The 15,565-nt window shown below is 41.2% G+C and overlaps 1 protein-coding gene across 1 annotated transcript in view; it reads right to left on the reverse strand.

Moving 5' to 3' along the window:
* The window catches only part of adgrl3.1 (adhesion G protein-coupled receptor L3.1), a 122,116-nt gene that overhangs the window by 92,231 nt on the left and 14,320 nt on the right, over positions 1–15,565 (reverse strand). Inside the window, exon 4 of the mRNA XM_034687696.1 lies at positions 463–628. Coding sequence (XP_034543587.1) covers positions 463–622 — 160 coding nt within the window. The 5' untranslated portion in view covers positions 623–628. The remainder of the gene's footprint in view (positions 1–462; positions 629–15,565) is intronic.

A 15,565-nucleotide genomic window follows, 5' to 3' on the forward strand; every position in this document is an offset into this window, starting at 1 on the left:
ACATGCTTGTTAGGTTTCTCCCTGTTAGTGTGAGCATGAATTTGTCTGGTTGTCTGTCTATATGTTAGTCCTGTGATAGGCTGGGGACCTGGTTGGTACTGCTAGGATGGATGACTGGATATATGGATGGATGGATGGATGGATGGATGGATGGATGGTTGCATGGATGGATGGATGGATGGATGGATGGATGGATGGATGGATGGATGGATGGATGGATGGATGGATGGATGGATGGATGGATGGATGGATGGTTGCATGGATAGATGGATATATGGATATATGGATGGATGGATGGTTACATGGTTGCATGGATGCATGGATGCATGGATGGATGGATGGCACAACAGCAGCCTCTGTGACACAGCATCAAATTACTGTAAGTCCCCAGGTCTGTGATGCAGCACAATGTCTATGATGTGTATGTGTTTCTGTCTGTGTTGAGTAAGTGTTGTCTCTTACCTATGGAAATGGGAGCAAACAAGGTGGAGACGAAGAGCAGGCATCTGATCCACATGGCGTCTGAGGTTGACCTGGAAGTAGATACAGAGGTACTTCCTGCTGAGCCCAGACGCTCCTGTGGTGAGCTGTTTCTGTCACAGCTCAGTGTCCCTGACACCATACAGACCTGCGAACGGAAGCACAGAGAGGGTTTGTTTACTTAGATGCCAACACCAAACAAAATGGGGTGACATTTATGTGTATTTGATGCATCTGTATTTGGAGCACACAGTCTATACACCACACATATTTTCTGTTGAAAAATTGACTGTATTTATTCCTCTATCCTCAGCTGCAGATGAAGATATCATCAGCAAACACTTGATGTCTAATTATTGTAATTGCTGGTAAACTGTGAATTTTCACAAATTCAAAAAACCACTGGCTCGGATTTATTAACAGTTTACCACGCGCTTGCGACAGAGACCCAACAGCCCCATTTTCTAAAACTGCATCCGTAAAAATTATCTTTCAAGCCACAAATGAGCTTCCTGATCATTAAAGATAAGCTGCTTAAACAACAAACTGTGTTTATAATATAAAGAAAAATATCTCCCTCACATCCTTTTACTCTGTTAACTTATGGCAGATTGATGCTTTAACAAACAGCACTTTACTCGGGTCAATGCAGCTTCCTGCTGACTTATGTCACTGAGTACCAGACAGGAATCAATAATTTTCATAAATGATGCTGGGAAATATAGAGAGCATGGAGTGATTAAGAAGCATAATATTAACTTAAGTGTTTTTTTATGGATACCCTATAACAGCCCTAGTGTGACACAATGAGAATCACATTCAGGGTATCATGAAAATTAAAGGTTAAAAATCTTAAGACTGATCCCTTAATCATGGATGTTTACACATTTCAGATGACAAACCTTGCACATTATGTAACTTTCAATGGCTGTGAGGCATTTGTTTGAGAAATTATTAAGTAGTTCATCCATCATTAAGCTCTCCTCAAACCTGTTTTTTGTCTTAAGGGCCCAAAATGATCTCACATGGAATAAAAAGCTTGATGCGATCTGTGTGGTACTTAAAGCTCTGATGCAGCTGGAATAAATCATGGATAATACTGATTACAAAAGGATAACAAAAAGAGAAAAAAAACAGGAACATTTGTTCAAATGCATTTTTCACACCACAACAGACCATACGCTGATTAATCCATAAACAGCAAATCTGTGAAGGATATGCAAGAAAAAATGCTTAATGTTGGCTTTGTAGGGGGAAAAACAGAAAAACCAGATAAAATGGTGCTTAATGTTTGCATAATGATGCTGCTGTCTGTGTTAGGATCCACTTCACTTGATATTCCACATCAGCATCAAAGTGTGAAATGTATTGATGTTCCTATCTAATTGTTCATTTCATGGTCCATCAGTGATAAACAATTAATAAGTGGATGGTCTCTGAGATTAGTTATAGCAGTGACACACTGATAAGCATCATTTCTTTTTTTTATCTGATTAAGCTGACCAGTGTTGTTCAATCACTCGCCCTCCCGCCCAGTGTACAAACAACTCACTCACTTACTTTCTGCACTCCCAAATTGACTTTTTAATGAAGATGTACTAACATTTTAGCACCCTGCTGTGTGTGTATCATATTTCTTTTCGTCAGAGGGGGGTCACTGCAGCACAAATTCATTATGCAATCATCCTAGTTGAAGTCAAATAAACATAATTTTTCATGGGAGTAGTTCAAAGGTACCAACAGCCCTTTTTTGTTCATGAATGTCTCCTTTTCTCAAGGGAACCCATGCAGCTCCAAATAAACAGGTGCTAAGCGTGCGTGTGTGTGTGTGTGTGTGTGTGTATGTGTGTGTGTGTGTGTGTGTGTGTGTGTGTGTGTGTGTGTGTGTGTGTGTGTGTGTGTGTGTGTGTGTGTGTGTGTGTGTGTGTGTGTGACTGAGTTAGGAAGGGACTGCAGAAATTTGCGACAGCCAGGGACAGATGGAGTAAAGCAGACAGCCGGTGCCCTGGGAAATACATCATGTGTAACAGAGACTATTGATCAGAGTGACCATATCATTTTGGCACAGCAGAGACGAAGACAATAGCCAGCTATCTCCATCATGCCACGCTGTGAAGGCAAATAGCTGCTTTGGCACAGTTTCTCCTCTCGGATATTTTTGGACGTCTACAACTACTGATGTAAGAAAACAAGGTTTTATTTGTATTTTTAGAAACTGTCAGAATGACGCAGAGTTTCCTATAACCACTACAGACCTACTTCACATGCATTATGCATCATATGATCGTCTACAATGACAAAAGGCCTCCCACCGCAGACAGGACAGATAGACAGATATACCCAGAGGCATGAACACTGCAGAATCTGAATCTCTGAGAAAACAAATCCAAACCAGAGACCAAAAGCATTATAAGAGCTGTGGAGTCATCTGGGGTTATATATTGACTCTGGTCTTTTTTAAGGTTGTCAAAACAATTCCATGAAACTAGAACTTAATTTATGATTATTGTGTTTAAGGAAACAACAGTCAAACATTATTGGAGCTAAGCGGGTTGGTTTGACTTGAATACCAACACATATGGTCAAAACTAGGTTGAGGTCTTAGATTTATTGTGAAGCCTTTGTGTTTCATCCAATTTTTCATGACTTATTGAGCCAGATTAGTCAATCTGAGATCAGAGGTCTCTTTACCAAGAGAGACCGGGTCAAGAACAGCGGCAACACAAAGTTTAACAAAAAACCATCAGACGCACACAACAGAAAAAAACATGAAAGAAGTCAGCTAAAACATTTGCATATAGAAAGTCTGGATTACAGACCTTTTATTAAGGATATGTGCATTCAGGCTTACTAAAGTGGGGTACACACTACAAGATAATCGGGACAATTTTGGGCCCAATTCCCCCCCTTCTGAAAAAAGTCCGCAAAGGCCAGATTATCTAATGGTTTTAAAGATTATCTTGCCAGATTGACCTGTGGTGTGAGTTGTTAAGAGTGATTTTACTCTCCATGCTTTCTCAAAGGATGATCATGGCCAACCCAATTTGAAATCATATATATTAAACATATTTAATATTTACGCTAAGATATCCTGAGACAAACACACACTCTGTGGGTTGTCATGTGAATCAAAACCATAACCAATCAAAAGCAAGCAGACTGAAGAAGTAAGCTGAACAAACACAGCCATACAGTAAACACAAAGCATAAAATCAAATTGAAGTGAGAAATAGAGGAACAACTTGTTCCAACTTGTTGTTGATTTGGTGCGCTAACGTTAGTGTTTACATGACATGTCCAACAAAGTTTTCAACAATAAAACTGAAAAGGAGAAAAGTTCAACAAAAAGTGCTACCACAATGGATGTACCAGATGGCTAAGCAGCCAGCATTGTTTAGCTTGACACTGTCCCGTCCTGTTGTCCACCATGTTTGTTTACTAATAACATAATTCAGGCAGTTGCCGAACAAAACAGGACGAACAGAGTGAAGAGGAGTAAGCTTGTTATCACATGACACCAGAATAATAGCATGGATGACAAAATACTTTTTCTGAAACCGATTTGAAAATAACCTGGAACACTTCACTTTGTAACACCTTCACCTTTCTGGATATCAAGTGGTGTCACTGTTTACATGGAGAGTGATTTAACATCTACTTACACTTCCTGACAGATCCATAAAGGCACCAAAGTGATAGAATCACAATAGACTCCCTTGCTTTTCTTCTTGCCCCCCGCTTAAACAACTCAACAAGCTGCCCCATTTTGATTGATTGGTCCCTAACTCAGTTGAACATGAGCAATCTGACCAGCTGTCCCCAGCTAGACACAGGAGGCATACGCTGACATATGGCTGGACGCCACCAGCCACAGCATTCCACTGTTCCATAATTCAAAAGCTATTCCATCACCCCGTATGCCGCACCATCATTTCACTCATCAGTTAATTAACCCTCTAGTTTCCAGCATGCTCTCGGTGCCTTTACATACAATGTTTGCGTGACAGCCTTGAGCAGTCCAGGAATAATGTAAACTCAAAATCACTTGAGCCGTGTTCATAATTCAACAGGGCTGCATTCTCCCATATGCTCAGATAACAATGTTAAAGTATGTCTTATCTACAGTCCACAATGCACAGACAATGGTGATCGCCTAGAGCTCAACCCCGTTTCTGTAACCTGTTTCCTTTCATTAGCTTAATGTGCTGACTGCTTAATATATTATGAATAAACAGGCAGTAATGGTGCTAATTATCAGAACATATGTGATGTGTTTACACTCCGTAATGATCAGTTGTTTGAGCACAAAGGTTTGGGTAACGTCAGATGTCCCGTCTAAATCTACTCACTGCTTAAAAATAAGGAATGATGGAGCCATATAGTTTAAATTGACTCAATATTTCCTATCCTGCGCTAGTTATATCTCACCGGAGACCCTTTCTGGCAGAAAAGCAGCAACTGCCTGAAAGTGAGCAAAACATCGACTAATAAGCAGGATCAGACCCAAACAAATAGCTGCCCCTGAATCCAAGTCTTCTCCTGTACCTGCTGTTTCTGTCCACCTCTGCCCCACTTACAGCTGCTTACTAGATGTCTTAAGGCAGGCATTTTGTAACTGGATTTTTTTGTAACAGGGACATTTATTGAATAGTGTTTTACAACATAAAACTAATGTGTTGCACAAAGACATCATTTCTTTTATTTTTCAACTCTTATCTTTTGTGTGGTCTTTAAATAAAATACATGTATAAAAAAAAATACAGCTTGCAATATAATAAAATAACATAAGACTATAGATATGGGAATACAAAAAAACCCCACAACAATATGGCCATAAAAAATTGATTGCAAACAACACAAATTAGCAATTTAAAGTACAATAAGCCAAAAATGAGTGCAGTTCTGGTTTTCTTTAAGCTAGCACTTAACCTTTAATGTGAACAATTTTATAACTAAGATTAATTTTATTTCAGCTGGTAATGTGCTTCAGAGTTTTCAGCCCTTTATAGAGAAAGCTAATTGTTAAAATTTAGACCTGCAGTGTTGTGTTTTATTGTTGCCATTCACCATGCTCTTTTCAGAATACTGTACCCACAAAGTTTATAGTTCATAAATTTCACAATATGTGAGAAAAAGGATTTTTAAATTATCAGTGTGACCTTATTATGATGAGTTATTTCTCAACCTGTTATTTAGTGTACCACTAGGACAGTCTGCTCCCTGATAGTCTTGCATACATTATTGACTTGGTTTATGTCCTAAATTTTCCTGCCCTGAATCTTCATTTCCTGGAGGGCAGGGCATTTAAAGAGCTGCTGCCGGGGCTACTGCACACAAACTATATCGCATGCATCCATGAACTAATTGATGTTGGGCTGATTCTGTGCAACCAAGGCAGTCTGACCCTGTGTGTGTGTGTGTGTGTGTGTGTGTGCGTGCGTGCGTGCGTGCGTGCGTGCGTGCGTGCGTGCGTGCGTGCGTGCGTGCGTGCGTGCATATCTGTGTGTGTACAATCCCCTAACGAGAGTCCTGCCTGTCACAGCACTCCTCATCTCCTCATCCGGGGATTCACTCTTCCACTAATGAGTGCTGACCGGATTGGGCTACCTTGTCAATGCACGTCACACCCTCATACACATAAACATGTGCACACCCTCACACTCTAACACATTCACACACACACTCACAAGCACACGCATGCTTATCACTAGGAGACCAGATGCCCTATAGTCCCTCAGCCTCCAGGCAGTGAGTCTCAAATGTGTCCTTGCTCGGTTGGTAGTCGGACATGTGTGTGTGCGTATTCCTACACCATGGGGAGGTGTAGGAGGACATACATGTATGTGTGTCACAAAAAACAAAAGGAAAACTATCAAAATACAATAAAAGTCTAGTCTTTTGTACCACATCTGCAACTGTATGTAAATGTCCTCTCTAATTAAAGTAGAAGAAAAGGACATACAATTCTTCAGTTGTGACAGTTTGAAAGAAAGCATGCTCATCATAAGTGAAACCTGTTATTTCTTATTATATTTGTCAACTATTTAGAGTGACGATTGATGTGTTTGTCCAAAAATAATAACACACTGAAGCCTTTATCGTCCGTGTTCTACTATTATTTATTTATTCATACCACTTCATTGTGCAGAAGACTGTAATTGCACAGGAAGAAGCTCTGCAGCTTACGCCTTCTTTTTTTTTTTCTCCCTCACCATTTTTCTTCATTTAGTTTTTCCTCGCCTGCTCTTTTCTTCCCTCGTTTTAGTATCTTCAGTTGTTCATTCTTTGCTCTACTGGAGAGAAGTCTGAGCAGAACAAAGCTCAGGGGGCCATGCACCGTGTTCACTAAAATGGCATGTGTCCGCCAAGCTACGGTAAATTACCTCCAGTTGGCTTGCTAGGGTAGGTTTAACCACGACGGACCGTTTCTGTGTGAGTGTGTGGTTGTGTATGTGTGTATTTGTGTGTGCAACGGAGAGGGCTGGAATGAGGCTGTGTGGGTGACGGAGTGGTTATAGGTAGTGTAGCAAATTATCATCAGCACAGGTAGACAGGCTGGGAGAATGTTGATTAGAGTGACCAAGCACACAGACACAGCGACACACAAACACACACTCAGGTAGCTAATTTGGCGGTGTGGGGCTGAAGAGATGACTAATCAGGATAGGACTTGGTGGGAGTCTGGCCTGTGGCCTATAATAAGAGACACAAGACCCATGCACGACATGCACGTGCAAACAAGCACCAGTACACACATTTGTACCAACAAAAACACACAAATACAACATGCAAACTCACACCAGCAAGAGTGCTAGGGAGAAGGTACAGCCTTATAATTTGCAGATTCAGATGAAGACACTGATTAGCAGGGAGTTGCCCAACAGTGTGACCAGAGGCCCAGAAAAACATACTGTCAACCACCACCAAGATAAATGTCATGACATGTCACTAACAACATGTATCTGCACTGTTGCATGTAACTGAGTGTTTTGGGAAGGGGGTGAGGGGGGTCATATACAAGCCCTCTCGGACCAGATTAAAATCATAATTAATAATGAGTCAATGTCACATGTTTACACACATCAAGTTCTAACTCGATAAGACTAAACAGTCATGTCAGCTTGTATCTCTTTTTCTGACACTATCCATTCTGCTGGTACAGCCACATGCAGTATGGCTGCTCCCACTGGCTATTTTCTAACATTGACTGTATATACGCACACACATACAGAGGCGTGTGCACACATGTGTGAGGGGGATTGGGGTGAGGGGTAGTTTCACTGTAGGAATGTGCACCATTGTCATTGTGCCCCGAAGACAAGTGGCCTGGCCGGCAATTTATTTCATACAGCACTGGTTATAAATCCTTTGTGCAGCTTCACAGCAAAGAACTGCAGAGTGCTGGAGTCGAGCCTTAAAGGTATAGGTCACCCCTACATCAGTGTGACATGTTTTGGTCATTGTGGTCTCAATCCAATGTCAACGGTGAAAAATGAACAGCAGCAGTTTGAGGCTGTCTTGTCAAATGTAGTATGCTGGTTGATTTGTGGTGGATTTTTTAATTTCTCGTTGCGCTTTTTATATTGCTCTTTTATGAAATAATGACAGCATTCATTTTTTTGATTCGGAAGAACTGGTGTTAAAAAACCAGACATGACCAAATTTGTCCTCTTTTGAAATTTTGGAGGAATACTCATTTTCCTTTTAAAGACATCTTTCCCTTTAAGATCATTTCCTCACTAAAGTAGTTGAAAGCTCTGGGCTGCGCACCTCATCCTCTCCCTTCATGTTAGACATTCTATGCCCGTCAGAGAATTGCGTCTGGGGAGACTCCGGCTTTGACCGGACCACTGCTGTTTCCGCATGACTGCCTCTGGCTGCTCTGAGGACGCTCCCAGAAATCCGATGCACCAAAACCACCCTGAAAATCTACCGCCGACGACCTCGTCTGTAAGGCACTGCTGTTTTGATTCCTCACCGCCTGGCGGCTAGGCACGGCGCTCTGCTCTGCTCTGAACTTTCTAATGCTCCAGTCTAATCAACTCTACGCGCCCTGCCTTCCTCATGAGACAGCCTGGCTGAGGCGGAGATGTGCAAGAGAGAACAGAGCAGGGAGGAGGAAGGGGGAGGAGAGGGAGAGGTAGGGAAAAGAGGAAAAATGAAGGATATGAAAAGGAAGGGGGAGAAGATAAAGGAGGAGTTTGAGGGATGAGGTAAGGATGGAAAAATGCTGAGGATGTTATAAAAGGGGAGATGAGATAAAGGTGGAGTTAAAAAGAGATGGATAAAGAGATGATGGGAAGGAAGCTGCAGGAGAGAGGGGGAGTGCCAAAAAGGATCAAAATGAGTTGAGCGGAGTGTAAACGCAAGCTAATAACCATGAGCTTTCATCCCCAAAGAGTCATGAAAAAAAAATCCCAAAATATCTGATGATAAATTATACAACAGTTTCCTATAAAGTCAAAACACAAAATCTTGCCACCTAATTGTTCAACATTGAGCTAGGAGATGAATCTGACTTCAGTTATAAACTCTCTTAAAATCTCTAAATCACATTTTGGACATCCCGACCTGATTCTAGAACACATTTTGGAGCTACATTGTTTAGTTAGGTAATATCACATGAGAGGGAGACATGTTGTCCTGAATACCAGCACTGCTGTAATATGGTCATCAGTACGAGGCTGCAGGCTGAGGGTAATCACAGCAGTGCTGATAATCAGTCCAACATCATGACCTTGACTGCAATATTGCTTTAATATAAAGGTTCAACAAGCAGCAAATAATAATAAAAACTAAAAACCAACAGCATATTAGTATTTTTCTGCTCCACCCACACAGTTCATTACACAATCTAATTGAAAATAAGACTGTATCCAAGCAACCCAAACATTCACCTGCACTCCTGCTTCATGTCTATGGTCACCACAGACCATTACTTTGTATCATGTATATTTGTGTGTGTTTTAATTAATCATGTAACAAGTGAGATCAGAGTGTGTTGTGAGATTCAGATGTACCAGTTTTAAGTAAAGCAGACACACACTGACTGCTGTAATATTAATTAGCAGTATTCCGGATACCTGACTGAGGAGGAGTGATACATACAGTGAAGAGTCCTAGTGATGCGCTGTCCCATAGATGAGCACTATTGGAGTGCCTCTTGTCCAATCAGATTACTTGGCTGGAACTAACTGTTGTAAAATAATGAGTATTGTCTCTCAAACAGGGCACTGTCTTAATTATGAGTCATAAATTATAAATCACATTGGAGGGAAAAAAAAAGGTGAAGCAAGATTAATCCTGCTTGATGATGACTTTTTTTTAAATCTATGATGAGATTTGATTTTCCAAACACTGAGAGAAGAGATAATTTTCCTCATTTGAAATATGTTTTCAGACAACTTAACCCCAACCAGCACAAAATATTTTAGATAGAAAAGGGCTAAATGTAGAAGTTCATTGAAGAGCTGCAACATCAGTGACAGACTTACTTAACAAAGAGCTTCTAATTGAAAAACACCTCATGAGGTGCGCTTGCTTAATGTACCTGTTGTTTAATTTCCCTGCACAATTAATGAATGTAAACAACATCAGGAGCACACATTAACTCGGACTTGTTTGCGTTTGTTTTAAGACTTAACAGTGTATGCAAGTTAAAGCCTGCTTTAAAAACAGTGATATTAAATATCAAACATAGGTTATTTCACTGTAACTTCATTCATATCATTTATTAATGGATTCATAGTTTGGAAATGTGCATGATTGATATTTTTAAAGTGACATTTTCAAAAAAACTCAAGTTCCCCTTACAGTTCTCCCACAGTGATACTACTCCCCCATCTATGAAACACTGCTATAGGGTACAGTATTGGATGCTACTCACTAGAATAGTAAGAACGCCTCACACTTCAGTCCTCTTGTTTCCCAACTTCTGCTATTCGTCTCTTTACATCAGCAATGGAAAAATGCAAATACATGACTGATGAATATTTGTAAAATATAAGAAGGTTTTAAAATGTAATAAACCATGGCTAATGACAAAGCAAGAAAAACAAAAGTAAATAAATCAACAGCTGTGCCACATGAAAATACAACACACAGAAGCACAGCATCATATGCACACTCAGTCTCTCCATCCTGTGTGGCAGTGCAGCCAACGAACCCATAAGGGGGAAGTTAATGGTTTACAAAACTGCCTCTGATACAATCAATTATGTCAACCGGAGATGCAGTGATGTTGATTCCACTGCCACCGCTGTTGTTGTCCTCCCTTTGATTCATCTGTCTTACCCTTCATACCACCCTTTTCTCTCTTCCCCCCATCGCCATCTTCCTCCTCTCTGTCACTGTGCTCTGAACCCAGTACTGTCACAATGGATCCGTCAATGCTGTGCCTTAAAGCCAGAGGCAGAGAGAGGCAAAGTTTGTGTGTGCGTGATTGTGTTTGTGAGAGAGACGAAGAGACAGAGAGACAGAGGAAGAAAGAGAGAGAGAGGAGAGAAAGAAAGAGAGAGAGTGAGAGAGAGAGAGAGAGAGAGAGAGGGGTCGGAGAGGTAGAAAGTTGTCCTGTACAGTAAAGAGAACAGCCACCTCAGCAGTGAATGATGCTGCATCAAAGAGAGGAGACAGAAAAACCGGCAGGATCCGACACTCGTGGCCTAGATTTAAACTCTCATGAAAGAGCGGGGCTCGGTTAGCAGGAGAATACGCTCAAATATTCACATGTAGCCTACTCTTCTGTTTGAGCTTTTACTTCCCCTATTTTTATCTTCCATTTAGTCTTGTTTACTTCTCTACTTCTAACCATTCCTCCCCCTTTACTGCCTAATTTTTGCTGTCTTTTTTCTCTCGTGCAGCGTCCTCTGTCCCCTCTTTAACCCGCGCTTTCAATCTGTGAAAGAAAATATTTGCCATCTCAAGGTCCTCTACACTCATTGTTCCCCATTTCAAAATAACCTCACATAAAAGACTTCAGTGGAGTCTCAGGGTCTCGATAATGAGTTCCCTATATATTCAGTATGGAGGGGGGTTTTGTTCCCTTTCCAAATGCTAGAAAGTACCCCTGAAACTTTTAAGGATTTGTTCCTAATCAGCAAAATAAAGTTGAAAATGACTGTATGCAGATGATTCAGTTAGAAAAAAGTGATTGGTGCATAAGACATTAAGACCAAACGTTTCCCTCTTGCATTACAGTGCAGATATGAACTGTGTATATCAGAGTCTTGAAATATTTATTCAAAAAGGCCTTTCTTGGGCGTTTACTGGGCCCTGTTCATAATTTAATAATGCATAAGCACCAACACTGGTATATAAATATAAAAGGAGGCACTTAACGCCGGATTGTCTAACTGCTGAGGATGTGGCGCCAGATCTTCAGAGAGATCTCACTAAGATGAGCATGCATTCATTTGTCGACTTTCACCTTGACTCTTGTGTTAGACAACGCATCGTTGAAAACATTTCCTGCAAAGATATAGAGGAGTAACATTAAGCTACAATCTTTTCTAGTCACTTTGCCGACTGTGCTGCTCACAGCGATGATGTGTGTGAAATGTCTCCTGACAGATGTCCACAGTGATATGGGAGTATTTGTCAGCAAATGCATTTTGTAAGATATTACATTTTCACTTTTCTCTGGGAACAAAAATCGAAAAAACACAACTGAAGAACAGATTTACTTCAAAGTTTACTGGGATTAAAGAGGTGCAGTGGTGGTTACTCAGTGTGAGAAACGCACCTGGAACATTAATACATAAAAATCAAGACTTATTGCTGTTCCCTGCTGGGCTGAGGCTGAGCTGTAGTTTTCAGCTTTAAATCACTGGATTTAAATTCCAACCCTCATCAGGAAGCTATAAATATCATCCCTGTGCTGTGAAACATATGTTTAAGGCCTATTTCACCCCCCTATTTGCAAAGCATCCTCTATCTTTATAATGATATTCAATGGTGTTTGAAATGCAAGCCTGTAAGAACCACTGTTCCGTGATTGCAAGGCAATGTGGTTATTTTCAGCACCGGCACAGACCACAACTGTTGCATTTTTGATAAGCTACATCCATCACCTTTCTGAAATAGCATAAAACTGGTGATACAATGAGCTCGAGCGGGATGTATGGGTGGTGATTTTGAAGCAATCAATGCAGACAGCAAAGGTAAACACAGTGCTAAATGTCAGCTGCGGTGATTGCACTGCCACAATATCATCTCGGGGCGGGAGACCCAAATAACCAAAATCAATAATCTAATCATTTTATATTCAAATCACACAGGCTGGAGGTCTGGATCTTATTGCAGTTTCGTATCCCTGGTGTGTTGATGTATTCCAATCAACAAACCGGAGCAGGCAGATGCATTGAAAATACAGTAATTCAAAGGAGCAGTGGGTGGACCACAAATGTTACATTGCATCTCTATTCTGTAATAGATTTTTCAATGTGTATCTCTTCTCTACATACATACAATATGTCATACCTCATACACAGTACATCTCATTGTTGCTATACAATGTTGCTGCTTTAACACCTAAACAGGCTCTCATTTCTTTTGTATAAATACATCTCCATGCCATCCCACACAATACACTCTGTATTCTACAATGTCACAGTTTTATATAACAGTCAAAACAGGAGCACGGTTAATTTTCACAAAGTTCAAACAAAAGAAACTAGGGTGTGCTACACTGCGTTCACCCCTCTTTCATCAATGCTTAATTGAGCCAGTGGGAAATATTTGATCAAAAATTCATCTAATGCTGCTTAGATCTCAAATTCAGATTGTGGCAGGGAGTCTGGAACAATGATTTCCTTCTCCAAATTGAAATTCTGGATGGATACATGTTCAGAAAACAAGAGTTGAATATTAGGGTCACGTGTGGAAGACGGTGGCATCTTTCTTACAATTACAATAAGGAACATGAATGTGATGTAGTCCCTTTCATAAAGGATAAGTCTGACTTATTTGTTTGCATATTTTTACTTAAAATTGAAGACATGAACTCAGTGGCCTTCTTAAATGTTGGCATGGCAACATATGCTTTCACAGTATTTACCAGTGCTGTTAAATGCAATCTTTGACCAAGTCAGACTCCTTTTCTTAAACAACATGTTGCATAATGCAACAGGGTGGAATACATTATAATTACATTTTGACATTTGCGTTTTCTTCCCTTCAATTTTCAAACCTAAATGTATTAAAACAGCAACAGTGTCTGATGCAAGAAAGACTGATGTTAACACAGGTTTGTAATACTTCACTAACTAGTGTTTCTGTTGGAATCTATGCTGAAGCGCCTAAATAAATCAACAAATCTCCGCAGTCTGCAATAGGGATAATTGAACTGGTAAACAGACACACGGAGGGAAAACATCTGTGGATGCATCTGCTCACCATCACGACAAGCCCCCTTAGAAATCTACATTCACAATACTGTACTCCAGTTCACACAATTAGCACTGGTTCATGAGCACAACAGCACAAACAGGAGAAGACACAGTAGGGACACGAAAGAGAGGGAGAGAGAGAGAGAGGGAGAGAGCGGGGAGAGAGAGAGAGAGAGAGAGAGAGAGAGGGGGGGGGGGGGGGGAGAAAGTGTGATAGTAACCGCTACAACTTGTTTTTTCTCACACAACTAAGATGGCTTATTCTTCCAGGAATACAGTGGCCCTAAATAGCTGCTTACTTCCAAGTTGTTGACAAAGAGCATCTCTGTGGGCTATTCCCTGTTGTCAAGTGTGTGTGTGTGTGTGTGTGTGTGTGTGTGTGTGTGTGTGTGTGTGTGTGTGTGTGTGTGTGTGTGTGTGTGTGTGCTCTGTAGATGGTATGTGGGGGTAGCTTAGTATTTGGGTGTGAGTGTAAGGGGTGTATGCGTGTGAGTCTTTGCTTGTGCATTTACGTCATTGTGTGTGTATTTCATTAGGTGTGCACAAAGCTGTGTGGGCGTGTGTGTGTTTGCTCCCATGCTGCCCTGTCTGGATCTTTGGAAGGAAAAAAGGAGCTCATAGGGGACAGACTGGTATCTTTAGCACAGTAAACAGGATACTCAGCCACCAGGCATCAGACATGATAACAATCCATCAACAATAAACAGAGTAAATCTAAGATCAACTGAACATATCCACAGTCACTGACGCTGCACACCAAATTAAGAATGAATTCAGTGCCCAAAGCTGTAGCAACAATCAAATATGCCACACATTTGTAAACTATCAAGTCATAAGCCTCAGTAAGGTGGCTCGTTGACTTGGAACCAAACACATTCATGTTTGAGTGAACGGCTGAGGGGGAGGAAGGCCGAGGCGCGTTCACACATTAACGCAGTCACACCTGGGAGCTGTACGGCGCAGTCAGAGACATGGTCTCGCACTATTGGCCACTGAGCTGCTCCGCTGGAACAGTTAAAGGTTAAGTGCCCAGAGGTCGCAGCCGATGACGGTAGTTGTTGGGGGATTTCAACAGCCCAGGATTTTCACAGCTACTGTAGTACTCCGATTTTTAAAGTCTGACCTTTAAGTCGCGAGCTCATTTCCTCTGAGCCGATCTGTTACTACAGGTCAATACATGAGTGATGCAGCTAAATGTGGAAACCCTGTACGGAGATAGGCAAATGGTATTCTATGCCGGTTCATGACTACAGATATGTGGATGGATATATAGAGAGACGGATGGATTGATAGAAGGACAAACAGACAGGCGTAGTGTGGATTAAATTTTTGACTGATGTTTAATGGTTGCCCTTGCACTTTTATTCTCATTCCACAGTTTTCTCATCCATTACAGTATCTGTCAGGTCTAGTGTTTCAGAGACATCTGCTTCATGCCCAGTCCTGGGTGGGGTGTGTGGGTTTGTGTGTATCTGTTTTTGTGCATTTGTGCATGTGTGCACACAAGGGAGGAAGGTTGCATCTAATTGCGCAGGCCCATCTGCTGATTCTGGAGAACAGGCAAGCTTCTTACAGACACAGACAGTACAGACAAAAATACACAGGCACACGCGCGTAGGACACAAGTGCCTTTCTCAAAGCCTTCAGTTGAACACCCTAGACGATCTGCACCCAGTCTGCGGCAGCTGTGTGGACGGCAT

This window comes from Notolabrus celidotus, chromosome 7 (assembly GCF_009762535.1).
Source record: "Notolabrus celidotus isolate fNotCel1 chromosome 7, fNotCel1.pri, whole genome shotgun sequence".
NCBI classification, from domain to species: Eukaryota; Metazoa; Chordata; class Actinopteri; order Labriformes; family Labridae; genus Notolabrus; species Notolabrus celidotus.